At 33.8% G+C, this 20,328-nt stretch overlaps 2 protein-coding genes across 2 annotated transcripts; both read left to right on the plus strand.

Moving 5' to 3' along the window:
* Positions 1-6,735: 6,735 nt before the first annotated feature.
* Positions 6,736-11,114, plus strand: LOC141683912 (uncharacterized). Its single transcript, XM_074488717.1, has 4 exons — positions 6,736-6,994; positions 7,221-7,420; positions 9,047-9,276; positions 10,578-11,114. Exons 1-4 carry the CDS (start codon positions 6,903-6,905, stop codon positions 10,854-10,856), a joined length of 801 nt encoding a protein of 266 aa, XP_074344818.1. The 5' UTR covers positions 6,736-6,902; the 3' UTR covers positions 10,857-11,114.
* Positions 11,115-12,028: 914 nt separating this feature from the next.
* LOC141682895 (putative WRKY transcription factor 43) lies at positions 12,029-13,219 on the plus strand. The gene is made up of 2 exons (XM_074487582.1): positions 12,029-12,579; positions 12,831-13,219. The coding sequence occupies exons 1-2, from the start codon at positions 12,197-12,199 to the stop codon at positions 13,006-13,008; spliced, it is 561 nt and encodes a 186-aa protein (XP_074343683.1). The 5' UTR covers positions 12,029-12,196; the 3' UTR covers positions 13,009-13,219.
* The last annotated feature ends 7,109 nt before the right edge of the window (positions 13,220-20,328 follow it).

A 20,328-nucleotide genomic window follows, 5' to 3' on the forward strand; every position in this document is an offset into this window, starting at 1 on the left:
GTCCAATAGATCTGCAGCTGCAAAGTCCATGAACTGTGGTGCATTGACTTCCTCTTTTGACTCACCAACCAGGAGTACACTTGTACACATCTTACTAAAGTCCAATTCCAAGTGTAATGTGCAGCAGGTGCCTGATATGTCGTAATATTCTCAAGTCTCGTCACTGGTGCTATATGTTAGATGATGCTTCCTGATAATAACCTAGCACACTATACAAAAATTTCAATGATAACATTCCCAGCTTGCAAACAGCCATATCCCTCAGATAAACCTTTGCTGTTATCTCCAAAGGTAATCAGGGGGCCAGCTTTCTCAATCCACATTTGATAGCAGGGCTCTATCTCCGGTCATAAGTCTTGATGATCCACTTGTCAAGAATCCACACTACCGGTTACACCTGTATACTGCCCTGCACTTCAAATGGATTAGACCTTCTTCGGAACCCAAACTTGGTTGGGCCCGGCATACTTGTAGAACTGTCCTTTGTCAGACAAAACAACATTTTTAATTTTAATTGTCTCAACTTTCTCAATGACTGAACATTTGACCTTGTAAACAGCCTTAACAAATTTCTGTTTAAGCTTAGGCACAAATGTCTCCTTTCTAGCCTTAGAAGGACTAGCAGTCTTAGACCTATCATGCTTCTTGTAATTCACATGCTGACGAGGAGTAGTCTTATCATTAGACACATGCTTACCATTAAAATAAGCATACATCATATTAAAAGCACAAGACATACAATTAGCAACACCACATGCTTTATGAGAGTGATTAACAGCAGGTAATTTATGCATGGTAGACATGGCATTATTGTTATCCAACTCATGTGTGTCTGAGTTAGTCTCAGTTGCTTTCACAACTTTGACTGGAACTTTCGACTCACTTGACTTGGAAACAATCTTCTCATAAGCATGATCCTCAGCACGTATTTCTTCTTGAATAACAGAAGAGGTCGCATCAAATGGTTCAGCAATTGATGCTTTATAGAGGGGTTCATCAACACCCTTAAGCACATGTGGTACTTCCCTCCCTTTAGCACAGACATGAGGAGGGGAGTTTATGCCTAATTCTCCAATAGCAGCATTGTAATCATAACCTATTCCAGATGTTTGATTAACAACTTGCTTACTGTAGAACTCTTTAGCCTTCGAACAAGAATTGAAGTAGGCTCTAACCTTAGTCTCAAGACCGGTGATCTTGTCTTTGAGAATAGTTTCGAGTTTTCTATAACAGTCAACTCTATTCTCTAGAAAAGATACTTGTTCTTTTAACTTGTCTTGATTAATATGCACAAGTCTTAATTCATTGACCTCTTTCTCAAGGTCTTTGATCTGTAAACTTAACAGTTCATTATCACGACGTGCATTATCTAAGTTGCCTCCTAGATGATATACTAATTCAGCATCAGTATATTTTACCTCTTTTCTTGACGATGAAGCTTTTCCCTCAATAGCCATAAGAGCAAGATTCCCTTCTTTTTCATCTTCACTATCAGTATCATCCCAGCTTCTTCCCTTTGCCAGATAAGCCCTTTCAGAGTTACTCTTCTGATTGGAATCATAAGAGTTCTTCCTTACTTGCTTTGGCTTCCTGCATTCTGTGGCAAAGTGTCCCAACTCATTGCAGTTATAGCATCTAATGGTGCCCTGATCAACCATCCATGTTTTGTATCCACCACTGCTGGTGTTAGAGGATGAAGATCCACCTTTCTGGAATTTGTTGTAGTTGGACTTGTACTTAAGCTTGGGATTCCTCCTGAATCTGACATTAGAGAATCTCTTGACAATTTAGGCCATTGATTCGTCTTCCAATTGCTCCAGCTCTTCCAAGGAATAAAAATCATCACTAGATTGATTTATAGTAGGAGGATCATATTTTGCTACTAACTCATTTTCCTCACCCTTGGAAAACTGTACCATTCTTTCTAATTGTTGAGATTGTTGTTGTTGTTGACCTTCAGCTACAAGTGCAGTAGATGTGCTGACCATTCTATCCTTCCCATAGACTTCCTTCTGTTGAATCTGCTCCAACTCATAGGTTTTTAACACTCCATAGAGCTTGTCCAAAGAAATCTCACTCAGATCTCTAGCTTCTCTAATGGCAGTGATTCTATGTTCAAGATGAGCTGGCAGTGTTAAAAGGAACTTTTTGTTGACCTCCCTGATTGAATAATACTTTCCATTGATGTTCAGGTTGTTGATCAACGCATTGTACCTCTCAAACACTTCAGTAATTCCTTCTCCTGGATTTGATTTGAAATGTTCATATTCAGAGGTTAGGATTTCCAACTTGTTCTCCCTAACTTCCTCTGTGCCTTCATTAATTACCTCAATAGTTTCCCACATGTGTTTAGAATTTTTACAGTTCATCACATGTCTGTTCATCAAGGGATCAAGGGAATCAATTAATATTAATTGAAGGCTGGCATCCAAGGAGGCTTCTTCCTTCTCAGCAGGAGTAAAATCTTCGGGCTCTTTTGGATAGGTTCTAGCTTTAGTAGTCATCACACCATCTATTATTACCTCCGGTTCAATAACCATCGGAGTTTTTATACCCTTCTTTAACAAGTTTGAATATTTGGGATTTGCAACTTGTAAAAATAATAGCATCTTCTTCTTCCACATGATATAATTCTCTTTATCAAATTGTGGAATATTAACGGTTCCAACTTTATGTGAAGTCATTATGAATTTTTGAATAAATAAAATTCAAGGAGTTGAAAAATCACAAAAGTCTAGGATCTTGATTTGTTCGTTAATCAGAAGGCTCTGATACCAATTGTTAGGTCCCAATTTGTTTGTAGAAGGGGGGGTTGAATACAAACAGTACCAAATAATTGAATAAATGCGGAATAAAAAATGTGAAACAAAATTCAAGTTAAATAAAAATATTATTAAACTTGAAAGGTGTTACAACAACTGTATCGATTACAAGGTATTAATCTCAAATCAATTATCACAAATCTAGAATAAATTCGACATGAACTTTTTCTATTTTTGCAATAATTAGAATCAAATGCTAAACGCGATTTGAGATTAAGTTCTAGGGATTTTGATCCGCCAGATTGTTACACAAGAACAAGAGAATGATTTCTAGTTGATTGGATTTAACTTTGCAATCTAGAAATTGATCTTTGAATTTCAGCAGAGAACAATGAAATATTTCTTGGCGGCTGCTGTGTTCTTGTTTTTTGTTTTTTGGATTGGATTCTGTAAAAGTATTTATCAATAAAAGTCTTCTGCTTCTTTTATCAAACACCGAACTGAAAAATGTACCGGCATGACAATCTCTTTGGCCAGCAAGACTTTTGGTATGACAATATTTACAACTAGCAAGACAATCAAAATGAACTAGCAAGACTTTCGGTATGACTATTGATTGTCATACCGATTGTCATATTAGTTCAAATAAATTGTCTTGCTGAATTAATAACATATTTTAATCTAAACAGAAATTCTAATAAGACAATTAAATGTATTGGCATGACTTTCGGTATGACTATCAATTGTCATACCGATTGTCATACTAGTTCAAATGAATTGTCTTGTTTTGAATTTAAGCAGATTTTAAACCAATTAAAATCTTGTAAATCCTCAATATTAATTCTAAATTAATTAATCAATTTAATTCAATTAATCAATAAATTAATCTTTGCAGATATAATTTATTTTCTTAATTAAATTAAATGACTTAATTAGTTAATAGAGAATTAATACTAACCCTGAGCAGCAACCATTCTTCTGAAAATCTTCTGATAATCACAGTCAATTATGAATCAATTCCACCACTTCAACGTTGACACTCGATGTACTGTCTGGTTCATGAGTGACTAACTTCCGTGACGTTTCTTCATGTCTTGACTTTGACACTTTGATTTTCTTCAGATTAAATCCTTGTAATTAATGATACTCTGACGAGATCTCTGTCACTTGATTAAATCCACGATCTTGATTTATATCACTGAGGCATGATCAACTTCTTGAACTTCTTCCAGTGAATTAACTCCTCAAGTCTGTAGATGAACCTTGTTTCTGAATCCTTTGACAGATATTACTTTGCGAGATCTCTCTGACGGTCGATCCACTATTTACTTATTACATTCTTATTTGAGTTGAGTTGAATCCTCGAATATACAAATAGACCTATGACATATGACTTACAAACATAACTCATATATATATACACATATATATTTATATATATACATATTTATATATATATCAAATCGAGGTTAATTAAGAGAATTTATAAATGTGAAGTGAATAAAATAAATTGGAAATTAATACGAGGTGAGTAAAACAAATACGAGGTGTTGTCATTTTTAAAATTTTATAATAAAACTACAAAAACTAAATAAAAAGGAGGCGCATAAATAATATAAACTAACATTTTATTTACTCTAATAAAAAAGAATTTAAAAAAAAAAAGATGTAACTTATTTAATATAAATTTTAAAGTAAACTCAAGAATGTAGCACCATAGTAGTGATATAAGATATTTTAGTAGGAAGTTTGAGTTTCGATTCTTAGTAGATACAATATTATACCTATGATTAACAAAAATTGTGTGAGCATGACATTTTTATATTTTTCCAACGTAAAAGGATATAATTGTAATTTGACAACCATTAAAATTACTTAATTTACCCCTAACCCTCTTTTAATATACTGAAGAACACTATAATAACTAAATTAAAAAAAAGGGATGATCAATAAATAATATAAATCAGTATTTATTTGCTCAAAAATTAAATTTATAAAAAAAAGAATTTAATAAAAAGAGAGAATATGGGTTATCTAATAATTTTTTTAAATGAACTCAAAATGTTACTTAACACATTGGTAGCAACATAAAATTGATAATTAGGAGTTCAAATGTTAGATTTATAGTGAAATTGATAATAAGGAGGTAATGCCCTAGTCCTCTTTTACTATACAGAAGAGATTATGCAGATGAAGCTTGGAAATTACATGAAAACAGTTTTTTCACATTTCACATTTGTAATTTAAATTAACCTGTTTAGGCGATGTAAAAGTAAAATTGTAACGTAAAAGATTGCTCAGTAATATATAATAGGAGTAAATATCAAAAAAAATAATATATTAGGAGTAGAAAACAAAAATTTGATGCATGCTTGTTACACCATATATATCTTCAACAATAAATTATATAAAAAAACTTTCAAAAAAAATTCTATAAAAATTCGTTTTTTTTTAATTTTTAAAATTGCTATTTTTCAATTTCCTTTTATCAAAATACGGTTTTCTTGCCATTAGATTCAACTAGATAAAATTTTAAATATTTTAGATGCAATCAAAAAACCAGTTACATATCTGTTTTATTTTTGTTGCACTGTATTTTTGTAAATATTTTTCTATTATAATTAAATTATCAATTTTTTATAAGTTAATAATTTCTCTAAAAATTAATACTAAAATATATATTGATAAATAGAATTCCCCGCATCTTGTTAAAAAAGCGGGATAATACTTATAAATTAATAAATAATGTTTTTGTAAATTTAATCGTAGTTGTCAAAGTCATATTGAAACAGCGTACTGCGTACGGGTGAGGTGGACAGCCCCACTTAGTTGACTAATTGACTTGTCGTTTTAATTATTCAGAAGATATACAGCCAGCCGTTTGGTGATTGGTAATTTTTTTATTTTTTTATTACCACACGATTCAGTCGTCCGCAGACCATATTTGACTCTGGTCACCTCCCACACTTTCAATTATAATATCATTTTCAATTTTATACTTCCCCGGTTATAAATTATATGTCCATTTTGAAAAAAGAAAATTTGTTTCAAATTAATTATACATTTCAATTTTCAATGTAAATTTATGGTTTCAAAATGAATACTAATCCACATCTTTCAAATTTATATTTTCAAAATTAATCATATACTCTCTTTAATCTATTACATAGATCGTTTGACTTTTTCATGTATTTTTAAGTGGTTTGAAAATTGAATAAAAATTATTATTTTTAATTTTTTTCTGAATTAAATTAGATATGTTAAATTTCAATTCAAAAAAAATTAAAAAAATAAAAATTTTACTATATTTTTAGAGCTCTTGAAAGTACGTGAGAAAAGTTAAACACCCTATATAATGGATGAGAGGGAGTACCACGTATTACATTCATTCAATGTAATTAATGTATTTAATGTATTTTTTTCTTATCAACTTCCACTTTTGTGATTTTTTAAAAGTGGATATGTAATTTGAAACGAATGGTACCCGTAAGGGTTGACTCGGTTGGTTAAAAAGAGGATAACTATCTTTTTGATTACAGCTTTGAATCTCACGAGAGGAGAATTTATGATTATATCTCCTGAGTCAGAGTCTCTCGCTTAAATGCGGTTTACCTTGGTGTAGGGTTTACCCAATGCGCACCCGAAGGGATAGCGGCTGCGGGTTTACATTAACCATTTTTTTACTCAAATAATAATAATAATAATATTTTGATTTCTATAGCAACTATGGAGTACAAAGCAAGAGGGTTAAACATGAATTTTTTTTGTATTGTCAAATAAGAAAAATGGACTTTTTTTAACCCTTTTATATTTTATTTACACTTTAATTTTAAGTTCACTAATTAGGAGAATTATCTAATACCGCTAAAAAATAATCTTATCACTTGGAGTATTTATTTAACGAACACATTTTATTCTTAGGAAACTTATTTAGAAACACCCCGATGTAACGAAACTCACCGACCAACATAATCGAAGTCATTTCTTGTTTTCACCGTCGTACCGCTAAACAAGTCTCAACAGCCTTGCTCAACTGTTTGTATCAACTACTTATATGTGCACATATATAATAAATCCATTTAGTTGCTCACTCGTGTCGATTGCTTACTACACAAAATCTTACAATCAATCTTAAAAAAAATGGCAACTCCAACAAAGAAAGTGCTGCTCACATCAAACGGCGACGAGATCTCTCAAAACATTGCCTTCCATTTGGCCAAACAGGGTTGTTGGTAAGCTCCCCCTCCTATTCCACCTTCTCAATTTTCATTTTTCAAACTCTTTGACATCCTGTAAAGGAAACGAGGGAGATACCGTTAAGATTAGTAGTTGTGTTATTTATATAGATAAATTGAAATCTTATTTGTGTGCCTTGCGGGAGATCATGAGTTCGATTTCCCGTGCCTGTGTGATTAATTATCAAAAAGAGAAATTTTATGTGTGTGTGTGTTTGATCAGGTTGGTATTGTTGGGTGATGAGACTTCTTTAAAGAAGACTGCTGAGAAGATAACTAGTAGTTTAAACGGTGTCGTAAAGGTTGAAGTGGTGGGATTGGATATGGAAGATGAAAATGAATTGACTTTTGATCTGGCTGTTGACCAAGCTTCCAAGATTTTGGGTGGTCTAGATTCATTTGTTAGCTGTTATTCATATGAAGGTAATTTCTTTCTTTGTATTGAGCTAATTCTTGTTTGTTTGTGTTTTTTTTATTTGTATAGTTTGTGTGTTGTGCAGTATGATTTGTATATTTAGGGATGATAGTAGCTAATTGGATCTAATACCCAACTCATATTGGGAAAGTGACACGATTTTGTGCATTTGACTATGATCTGAATGATTCTTTGATACAAAGTTTATGTCTTTAGGGTTAGCTATATTTATTTTTTCAAGTTGTATTATGTTTTAGAACATTGTGAAATTGATTTATTCCGACAAGACTTGTAATTTGATATTGCCGACCCGGAGTGCAAATTTATGCGCCTAATGTAGTAGAGTAAGTTTCATTTTGATCGTGGTAATTTAGTTTACTTTTATGCTCGTGTTTATTAAATTAGGGACATTGTGGTGTTGTTCAATAGAAGGAAGGTGACTTTGTAATTGGGTGTGTGGACCGTATATATTCAGGAAAAAGAAATCAACTATTAAAAAGTAGTGAATTTTGTCATTTTATTGATACCGGGCAAGGAATATGTTGGTGGTGCACATCCTCTGTCTCTTTATTGAAGAGTTATTCTTCGTTATTAATATTGAGCATTTCATGATATTTAATTGTGAATATTTTTTCGGTTTACACCCATCAAGGCAAGACAGGGAGGACTTCTACTCTCTTAGTAGTCCTGTTGTGTGCAACTTGCGGCCAACTGTTGGTTACTTTCACTCACTACATTAGGTTGGGGTTAGGTTAAATATATGGTGAGTAGATAGATAATCATATCACAATTTGTTTGTCTTCTCTATTTACACAGTCCACATGATTAGAGTTTTTTGTTTAATATGGAATATAAAACACATTAAAGTTCCTAATATGTTATTAATAAAGTTCCAACTATGTAATTTTTTTAGAAAGTTTGTTAGTGTTGTATCATTATTCATTGAGCTAGTGACAAATAATTATTTCTAATTTTAATGTTGAGGGAGTACTTGGTTTTTGTTGAAGGGAATTTACTACTTATCTTCACCCTTGCATTTCTTATTATTGAATTACTTTCTATAATTATTAGCAATTAGTGATACCGTGATACCCTTTATTTCTTGGCTATAATACCTACACACCGTCTGATATGGAATAATATTGTTGACATTTAATCGTAAACCAAAGACTGTGCCTGAGGCCATACTGTGATTTATATCAGGGTGGTGAATGTCTCTCTATTTTCTGTGCACGCATAGGCTTTCTGAAAGTTTAAATCATTAAAAACATTATAGACATGAGCTCTCTTGTTACCCAAATTCACAAAGTCACAGAGTAAGAGAGTATAATAGTAAATCCATTTTAATTATAATGCTAAATATTGAAGACAGTTGGCCTCATTGAGAATGGTAAACACTTTTATTGGTGAGGTCTCAAGTATTTGTCTGACCTTTCTCTTCTGAATTTGTTTGTAAGCTTCTTCAAGTTAACAACGGTTTTTCTGTTTTGTTAGTAATGTTGCTTAATTAGCCAATATTTCTTGATAAACCCTTTACTTTTCTCACTGCAATTTTATTAAAGATGCATATCCTCTTTCTTATCAATGCAAACCTTTTATTGCACTAAAGACATCTCTACTTTAATATGAAACAGGAAAGATGCAAGATCCTCTGCAGCTAGCAGGAGATGAATTTAAAAAGATCGTTAAGATAAATTACATGTCTGCATGGTACCTGTTTAAAGCTGTTGGGAAGCGACTTCGGGATCAGAAAACAGGTGGTTCTGTTGTGTTTGTAACCTCATTAATAGGTGCTGAGAGAGGATTATACCCTGGAGCTGCTGCATATGGTTCTGCTTTGGCAGGAGTGAATCAATTAGTTAGGGTAAGATTTTTTTCTGTCTATTTAAAATTAAAATTTTTTCTTTGTGGAAGTAGTCACTGGTATGATAGTCAAATGGTCAGTTGATTTATATGCCGAGTTCTTAAAAACAAGCTCTGTGTTAAAAAAATAGTTGTTAAATGACCAACTTTCCACCTTGCTATATTTCTTAACCTTGTGTACTCGGTCAACCTTGTTTTGGGAAAAAAAACTTCATATCAATTTATGTACAAGATTTTGATTTTATGTCCAGGTTGTGTTGGTTGCCTCTTTTGTCATCACTAGATTTGTCATATGGGTTGTCTTTAGCATTTACAAGACAAACGTTATGACTGGGGTTGAAAACATCAAGAACAGATATGTGTAGAGATGTTTACATCTGTTTATTGTGTATATTTGCACCAAAAACAAGATTATGTCTTCTATAAGTCACAAATGAATATATTGTCACAAAAGTTTATTTAATTCAAGAACAGACTTGTTTTTTCATTGCGAGGCAATGTTCTAGTAGGCCCTTGAGCTGATGTCTTCCTGGTTCCTGCAACCGTTTTTTCTCTCAACCTTATACTGTTTTACTCCCTCTCTCCCTTTACAACATCTACATCTAACATATATATTGGATCTTATTTGCTCAATGTGAATCATCCAAAACTACTTTCGTTTAACAGTCAAAATCTTGGTTACTCAGACTCTCCATATTTGTCCTTATATCCATTCCCACCAGACATGAGATGGGTGTGGGTATGGGATCTGAGTCGGATCCTTCTTATTAAAACTGGACACTTCACCTTGTAGCCTCCCAGTTTAAAATGAAAATTAAGGCCTCCTGGCAACTTGTTATAGAGAGCAGGTCCATAAATGACTTGTTTCCATGTTATTCATTTGATTTAATGCTACAATTAAACTCGAAATGGTGCCACCTGCACACCTTACAATAAACAAGGCTGTACAAATTTTCTTGCTTTGTCCAGAATAGGCGAAAGCAAGTAGAGAGAAGAAAATAGCTGGTTCAATTATAGTTAACATTTGGTATATACAGTTCCCATAGGAAAGTAGTGTCATAAAGAGGTTTGTAGGTGATATTTTCTGCAGTCAAGTGTCCTGATATGGTTTATATGGTGTGGTTTAATATGTTTAATCATCTAACTCATGCATGCCAGAAGCTACCAAACAACCTGCTCTTAAATTTATTGATTAGTATTCATATCTCTACCGATCTTTCAAACTCCGTTATAAATTTATGTCATTTATATGATTTATGTATAATTCACATAGCTATCTCTTATTATAATTACCATCCTCAGACAGCTGCACTGGAGGTTGGGAAACACCAGATCAGGGTTAACAGTATTGCACGTGGGTTACATTTAGACGATGAGTTTCCTGTCTCAGTTGGAAAGGAGAGGGCTGAAAAGATGGTGGCAGATGCTGCACCGCTAAACAGGTGGCTTGATGTTAAAGATGATCTCGCCTCAACTGTCATCTATTTAATAAGTGATGGTGCACGCTACATGACTGGCACAACCATTTTTGTTGATGGTGCACAGTCTCTGGCAAGGCCTAGAATGCGATCATTCATGTGAATGTGCATTTAGGTTTTGCAAGTTTAAAGTGCAAGTTCTACTGGCAAAAGTGCCAGAAACTACAATCGGACAATGTCTGTCTATTATGTATTTACTATATGTTGTAATGACTCTTCGCTACATATCTGTTGACGTAATGGCTATTGTATTACGGTGATTCATATGAATGAGTACTGAGGTTATATTTTAAGTATGATGTACACCTTGTTTGATTGAAGAAATGAGATTGAGGGAGAATCGGATGAAATTTATACTAAACTTTTAGTGCTATCTGTCCTATTACTTTGTCGAGAAGCTTGAGACTTCGAATCTCTTCTCCAATATGAAACCTTATATATTTTCTAAAGTAAAATGGTACGAGAACTTCTGTCGGCATTAGACTTAAGCTTCCGGTAATCATGTCCTTCATGCCCTTTTTTAATTGTTGAACATACCTTCTATTTAAATCATGTCTTTTCTGTGCTCAATTTTTGTATAAGAACAGAAGATATGTGTGTGAAAAGCTTGAAGTTCTGTGTAAAGTAACTTTTTAAAATTCTGCACTAGTTAATTTCAACGAACCTACAGTATTGAAATGTCATACTGCAGTCAATAATATTAGACGGAAGTTTCTCAGGTGGATTACAAAAAAGAGGGTCCGGAAGAAGCCCCAGAATTTCCTTTTAAACTTGAACAATTTATAACCATTCACATTCAAATTTATTTATATGAAATTCCTCAAAACTCTAATAATTGTTTATTATCACAAAAGAAGTAGTAGAAAGACGAGCTCTAGCTTAGTTATTTAGTCTCAGTTATTTGTTCGTTACAAACATACATATAACGGTACAGAGCTATCAATGGATATTAATCTGGCCTATATAGGAGGCAACTTATAATAATGTTAATTGTGTGTGGTCTGTAACATGTGTGCTTTGTCCCATTAACTAAAATTCTCGTACTTGAAATTAACAAAAAAATTAGTAGAAAGAAGTGTTTTATTTTGACTGCTTTGTCCATCTTTGATTTTATATTTTTAAACAACACAAATCAAACATATTCCACGAGATCTTGAATTCTTGATCATATCTTGAATGACAATCTCAAAATTTGAACTTTAACATCTCATAATTCAAAGCATCAATAGCTAGATTGCAACTTTTACCAACCACCTAGCCGCCTCACGTTCTTTCAGGACTTGTAGACCAATTGGTGGTTGCATACTTGCATACGCACACTCATGACACAACCCTACTAAACGTAACATAAATAGGCTTCATTATACTGCTAGAACTGATCTTCTTCCTCCTTTCTACTTCTCTCATTTTCCATTTCTTCTCAAATTTTGATAATTCTTACTCATGGATGATACTCATTCTGTGCTTTATCTTGGTTCATCAGCCGGGAAACCGTCGTCGACAATGCAGAGTCCTCATCATGGCTCCATAAGTAATAATATTTCTAGCAGCAACAATTTTTTTATCAACTCTTCTAATGGATTTTCTGAGGGAGAGATATTTCATGGCTCCGCATCATCAGAAATTCAAGGTGGTAATGGTGGTGGAATGAACTTCACGGGGACAAATGATCGGAACGATGAAGTGAACGTAGATGCTAAGCAGAAGAACAAGAATAAGAAGCAGAGATTTGCTTTTCAAACGAGGAGCCAGGTTGATATTCTTGATGATGGTTATAGATGGAGGAAATATGGCCAAAAGGCTGTCAAAAATAACGCATATCCAAGGTTTGTCTTCTTTCTTTCCTTTTGCAACTTATTTTTTTCGTCAAACTTACTCTACAACCTTAACTCATGCTTTAAAAATAAGCACTATGCAAGTTCAAATTTGTTAATACGAGTTGTGGAAGAAAGTCTTACGGTGATTAACTCATTAAATAAAGGTTTTGGAGTGAGGCGGAGTGTTAACCATACATTAATCAGCTAAGTGTTTCGGATTTCATTGAAGTTAATAACTAAAGGCACATATGTGGATGCAGAAACTACTACAAGTGTACACATCAAGGATGCAATGTGAAGAAGCAAGTCCAACGCCTGGACAAGGATGAAACAGTTGTGGTGACTACTTATGAAGGGGTGCACACACACTCTATTGCGAAGCCCTCTGACAATTTTCAACAGATATTGAGTGAGATGAAGATTTTCCCTCCCTGTTAAATTCATATATAGATAAACGTAACTTTGTTTTATATCGATCTTTACATCTCACGTCTCTGAGTTATTTCACCTTGTCACCTCACAAGGGAAATAAATCCTTTGATTTGTTTCACAGTGTTAACACTCACACTGTCACGCAGACTAGTGGAAAATAAACAAATGCAATGGCAATATGCTACTATGCAAGATGTTACATGACTATTTCATTCCATACTTGTAGTAATATCACTCTAATTCTTTATCTCTTTGATGTCTGTATAATTTTTTGTATTAACGAAGAAATTCAGTGATAATTCAGGAAACGTTGCTACAGCTATACTGGTGATTGTCAATGATAAGCTATCAAATGTAATTCTAGGGAAGTAAGTCATCTAAATAGGATAAGTTTCTCATCCCTAAAACCACATTAGACTGGACCACGGCCTTTAATTCAATCACTCATAGGAACTCAACTATTTGGAAAGAAAAATAACCACTCATCCTAAAACTTTTAAGGTGTGCTCATGATCTTTTGTTATTCAACACCTCCTCAATCGTATGATACATAATCTTATGTTATTTAACACTCTCTGAGATACGTTTTGTACCGATTGACCCGACAAGATACATAACCAAAACGCACCGTGATAACAAAGTTCTAATATGATCTTATGTTATTCGAACACTATTTTCTGGAAGTACAGCTTCATAGACCATAATTTGTCGGAGTCGATGCCCATCATGTACAACTTATAAACCACGAAAATTTAACTGTTTGTAGGCAAGCCTTTTGATATTAGTTACTAAAGGGGTATGCCTGTGCAATGCCAATTAGTTTGGATGGGTCTGGTCTGGTCTTTAGGACAACTAGGGCTAATTAGAATTGTATTTCACTGCTCCTGATAAAACAGAACAAAAAAGGAATAAGGATGTTGCTCTTATCCTGGGCCCAAAATAGATGAGGCCTCCTCTAAAGTGTCTAGTTCTTTTATTCTAGATAATGATCAATGCAGACTAAGCTTGATAATAAATTGGGCCTGTAAGTATATATATCTTGGTCATTTTCCTTTGAACAAATGTTCTAAACTAAACATTATACTGTTCGTAAACAACGAGAAGATGTTTAACTTTTTTCCGTTCTGAAATAGAATATTTATATATTTTTCAGAAATTATTCATTTTTTCCTCAAAGAAACAAACCAGCGCACTTGTGTTTTATGGACGATTCTAAGGGGTGTTTGGTTGATGATTAATGTGTCCGGTTAACGGGATTCAGAACCTTAAATCCATGATAGTATTTGGATTAACAATTTATTGGTGAAAAATGAGTACTGCATTCCCACTTGGGTAAATTAAATCCACCATAACTCTTAGGTGTGTTCACTTGGAGAGAATGTAATGAGGAAGAAATGGAATGCGAATTACAAGCAAAATATATGGAGAAAGAAAGTATATGTGAAAGTATAGTGAATGAAAATTAGTGAGTAAAAATTCTTTATGATGAAGATTGTAGAGAAAATAATGATTAAGGAGAATAGATTATTCCCTCCAAAACACGGGTTACAAGTTTAGTTTAAATTGTTTAGAAATAAAGAATGAAAATTATAAACAACTCATCCAATTTTCCTAATACAAATTTTATTCGATTCAATTCTCTTCCTATTCCATTTCATCCAAGTGAAGACAACCTTAGGTTTTTATTCATTCTTATTCCCATTCTCAATCTGGTAAAACATTTGGAAAGAGGGAAATAAAAGAGTACATCTTCTAGAAATGCAAATACTCGATCACAACTGTAGTGTATATATCTTTCGATGTCATAGATTGAGATATGCCTTGCTTACTGCTCCGAAGGAACTCCAACTTGTAGATAGAAAATGCATGTGGGTCTTATCACTCAGGTGGGAATATAATATAAATCTTATCTGAATAATTAAAGAGAATGCGAAGCTTTTATTTTCAAGGTCCAGTAGGTGTCTCAGTAAAGCAATCCATGTATCCACTTGATCAAATACATCCATTGCAGTTGCGTATATATATATTTTTTGTATCATTTTATGGTATTCTTGTCGACCGTAGCTTGTCCTTTCATTTAAAAGTCTGGGCTTCAATAATCCAAATGTATGTAGGGATCGATACATGATACCTCCAAAAAGAATTCTTGCTTTTCTTCTGATAATATCTCCATATGCATCAACTGTTTGCTACAGTTGTACGTTTATTTACCAACAGGATAAGCAGGGATCGAACCAACGGGACTAAAATGAATTATTGCTACTATTTAGATGCCAACCGGGGGCTTAAAACATTTTTTTAGCTAAAAGATCAGGATTCGGGAATACCTACTTTCAAGCTTGGTTAGACACCTTGACTCCGTCCCTGCATATAAGCCTACCACAAACCTGGCTAGCATGTTGGTTAGTATTGTTTGTGTACATAGTACTTAAGGTTCATATTGATGCATGAGTTGGTTTTAGTGTCTTGGTCCTTCATACTTCATACTTCATTGTTCAGTACAAATTCCAGAAAAAGCTACTAGCCTTTTTAGTACTTCAGCTCAATCGACCATCAACCTTTTGTTACTTGTTACCCACAGAATAGGGGAATGCATCCGAATACAGTGCAACTAATTGATGAACACCTGCATTTGTAACGATTCAGATATGGGAATATACTCACTCATCTGCACTCTGTACTCAAGAATCTGATTTACATTTAATAAAGCAAAGCAACCCAAAAATAACATAGTTATAGTGCATCCAGAAAAGTCTCTAGCGTGCCGTTTTATAGTAGCTTAAACAAAATCAACACGCTGATTCATGATTCTACAGGATCCTTATATAAGAAATTGCTAGCATAAACTTACATATTCTAGCTTCATATCATCGGGTTTAAATTTTAATCAGTGTTAGTGCACTAATTTAATTCATTACTACGTGTTTGTAAGTTGTTCTAGACTAGTTTCAACTGTAGTTCAATTATTAAACCGTAAGAGTTATAAATTATAATTTTTAGAATTAATCATTGATCAAACTATTCTTAGCACAATCAGCCGATGCTTGTACCATTAAGCTAGTAATTAACCAATCGCTCTAAAACCTTAAGTATCCCTCACTCTACAGGATCTTGTACAAATAATAGGAAAAACAGATACGTTAAATTGCTATATATTCTCATCTCTTCGATGTTCTTGATTTGCAAACATAATCAACGAAGCATATATCCAAAATATCACTAGTAACTTAGACGTTGTGCAGACAGACCAGCACACGCATAATCAGTATCTACACAACCTAAAGTTATATAAAATGGTCCATGAACAAACAGTATAAACTTTGGACCACACCACATCTTTGTGTCTATCATGAACGCTTTTGCAAAACCAAACTAGTATAAATAGAAGTTTGCATTTCTAACTTAACACATCAAGCTTCTTGCACCAACACTCTCACAAATTTCTTAAGACAGACAAAGAGAAAAAGCTCTCTATAATTTATAGATGGAATCGAATGGCAAGCTACGAAAAGGGATCATGAAAGCCAAGCTTACAATGTCTTTCTATAGAGCAGCCAAGCCTTCCCCCATGCCATATTCAACTTCTAAGCCAAAACTGTATAACAATATTAATATGGCTAACGAGATTATCCCTGATCAGCCAAAGCAGAATATTGCCCCTTCTACAGCCTCAACAGTAGGATTTATGGTTAATCCAGACCAGGTTCATACTCAACCCAAACAGGTCTCTTTTGTGCTACCACCAAATAATGGCACGAGGGATTCGTATGGGAAAAAAATTGATCACCCTATTGATGTCAGGGCTGCAAGCTACATTTCATGCGTTCAAGAACGTTTTGCGGTTGAACTCGGAGCATAACAAGACTAATTATGTGGCTCAAGACATGCAGCACTACTAAACTAGCTAGAAAAATTCTCACATAGTATCTATCAGTGTTCCGTGATACTAATCTTTAGCTATATATAGATATGGCATATGATCTACAAGTATATTTTATATCCTGTTTATTTTAGCTATTTGTGTCTAGGTAGGTGCAATACAGAGCATCAGTGGAAGGCATGGAGTTTGTATTATTTTTATGAACAATAAAAGAACCTTTGGTTTTCAATCTAGTATTTGAGAGGATCATATCACTACATAGAATTGTTAATCCTGTACTGAAAGAGTTATCATGAAGTTCTACATTAAATTGTATAATTGTACAACTGGAAAAGTAAAATTGCGCAAATCATATAAATTATTGTTAGAAAACTGGGAAATGGTAGAGTGACTTGATGATCATATTGATACTTTATTTCAAGTAGGAACCACTATGAGTGAGTGCAAGTCTTTGATAAACTCGTTTCTCTTCTGAGTGGATTTTAAGGGATATATACAAACTCGAAATGATTAAGGGTTGAATGATTGCTAATGTTTAGAAATGCACCCTTTTGTAAATGAATCTTCTCGCATTGGAAATTTTTCAATCTTATAGTAGGGGTTACTGGTATCTGAAGATGAGCACTTTTTACTTGTTCAACTTTCTAAATATGAGCGATGATAGTATAAAATATGATACTATGTGAAATGACTAACTCTATCGAATTTAAAATCACAAAGCTATAAAACGAATTAATGGTAAATTGATTATGCAGTTGTTGGATTGCAATATACAGATCATGCAATCATCTTGTTGAAATCCAGGGTTGAAGAGAGGCTCAAAAGCTTGATGCATCTATTCTATCTTCTTTAGGTGTTTGAGATTAATTTTGGTAAAATCGTGATTTTTCTTTCATTTTGGCTTTGAGATAATTGTCTCAATTCATCCTTTATACTGTGGATGAACGTCATGAGATGGAAATACAAATATTCGGTTACTAGATGTGTTTTTACAGGGTACAGCAGGGCATTGGCTTGTTTTTGGACTAGATACATTCAGGAGGGAATATCTTTGCTGATGTCATAAAAACCCAAAGAAAACTAAATTTAATTAATTGGAATGCTACATTCTAATCAAAGAGTACAGTGTGTGTAGGGGTTAGTTATATTCAGCCATGTTACACAGAATGTCGTCTGAAAGAGTGCAGCATAAATGTATTCAAGTGTTGTTCTTGGCCTAAAATTGACTATTGAGTGTCCGTACTCATGTCCCAGTGTCAAGCGTCCTACATGGGTAGGAAGAAAAAATTAAAGAGTCGGGAAACAGAGAAATTCTGGAGAACCTTGCTGTTATGCATAGAGGAGGAATGAAAGCTTCATCTGTGATAAATGGGGCATAAATCATAATCAGGCTTGATAAACGTGGAGTTAAAATTCAAGATGCTTTTCCATTATTAGCAGTGTTGTGCCAGTAAGTCTTAAGTTTGAGGATAAGATATATGAGTTTATCAACAAGAGTTGTATTTGGAAAGTTGGCAAATGGAGAAAAAGTTGGATATTTGGAAGACATCTGGAGGAGTGAATTTCTCTCCTATTACTATTTGCATTAAGACTTTATAGCATTTTTTTGTTCTCATAAAATCTGTTTTAGATGTTATCTTTCATGGAAAAGCTGTTGCCTGAATAATAATATACTTTTTAAAAACAGTTTAAAAGTGGTGCTTAAGAGATGCGGAGAATGGTATTGATGATTTGCCAAGGGGGAATACTAATATGCTTTTTAAAAACAGTTTAAAATGGTGCTTAAGAGATGCGGAGAATGGCATTGATGATTTGCCAAAGGGTGAACTAGCTACCTGGTGTTGGAATGCTATTTTTTCAATGCACTTGGAGTTGGCTAAGATGGTTCAAGATGTATGAATTGCAATATAAGGTTATTGTGGTTGCTATACTTTAGAAATGTTAGATATATTTGATAATGTCATGGCTAATATGTTTTATGTTTAGATTTCAGATCTTATTTGAACAGATAAATCAGTACTTAACTGATCAGTACTTATACTGGAAGTCAGAACTTAAGGGATATCAGTACTTATGTTATCAGGAGATAGATATCAGAACTTAAGTGCTGAAGGACGATCAGATAAGGACAGTAGCTGATTAAAGTTAAGAAGATCAAGATAAACATAAGAAGAGATATGCATGAAGAAGGAATTCCGTGAAGAATGGAATACTTGGAATAGAAGATATCTGATTGATATATTTTAGGAAGCAGAATTATATTCCATATCAATTAGCGAATATCTTGTAACTGTGTAGTATATAAACACAGAAATAGAGTTTACACTATAAGTGTTATCATTATTGAGAATATTATTTGATATAACTCTAGCAGCTCTCGTGATATTTTGTTCATCACTGAGAGATAACAGTTCCAGATTGTAACAGAGTTTATTGTTTAAATAAAGTTTGTTTTCTGTTACATAAGTTCTTGAAATTTGATTTGATTGTAATAAACACTGTATTCACCCCCTCTACAGTGAAAGTGTGACCTAACAAGTGGTATCAGAGCTATCTGTTAACACACATACAGTTAAAGATCCAAACACAATCATGTCTGACACAGAAACTCCAACTAAGCCTACCAAAACTGAGGAATCATCAAAGACATCAACTCAGAGTCGATATGAGACTATCAGAGTTCCCATATTGAGACCATCTGAATATCCCATATGGAAGGTAAGGATGACCATGTTTCTGGAAGCAACAGATCCAGAATACCTTGATAGAATCAGGGAAGGGCCTCACAAACCTACCAAGCTCGCTGTTGTAGTTGCAGGTGAAGCAACAAAGACCGTACCAAAGGAAAAGAATGATTACACTGCTGAAGATATAGCATCTATTGCTAAGGATGCCAAGGTACGACACTTATTGCATAGTGCCATTGATAATGTAATGTCAAACAGGGTAATCAACTGCAAGACTGCTAAGGAGATATGGGATGCACTGGAGACAAGGTGTCAAGGAACTGAAACAGTTAAGAAGAACATGAAGACAATACTCACTCAAGAGTATGAACACTTTGACTCTAGGACTAATGAGTCATTGACTGATGTATATGATAGATTTGTCAAACTCTTGAATGACTTGTCATTGGTTAATAAGGAGTATGATCTTGAAGATACAAACCTTAAATTCCTGTTAGCTCTTCCTGAATGTTGGGATTTGAAGGCAACAACAATAAGAGACAACTACAATCTTGATGAAACAACTCTTGATGAAATCTATGGAATGCTCAAGACTCATGAACTTGAGATGGAACAAAGAAGCAAGAGGAAAGGAGGAAAGTCAAGAACGGTTGCTCTCAAGGCTGAAGAGGAATCCCCCAAATCACCTTCCTCAAAGAAAGACAAGGGTAAAGCTCTTTTCATAAAGTCTGATACTGAGTCATCAAGTTCTGAGAGTGA

Source organism: Apium graveolens, chromosome 9, assembly GCF_009905375.1.
Source record: "Apium graveolens cultivar Ventura chromosome 9, ASM990537v1, whole genome shotgun sequence".
NCBI lineage: Eukaryota > Viridiplantae > Streptophyta > Magnoliopsida > Apiales > Apiaceae > Apium > Apium graveolens.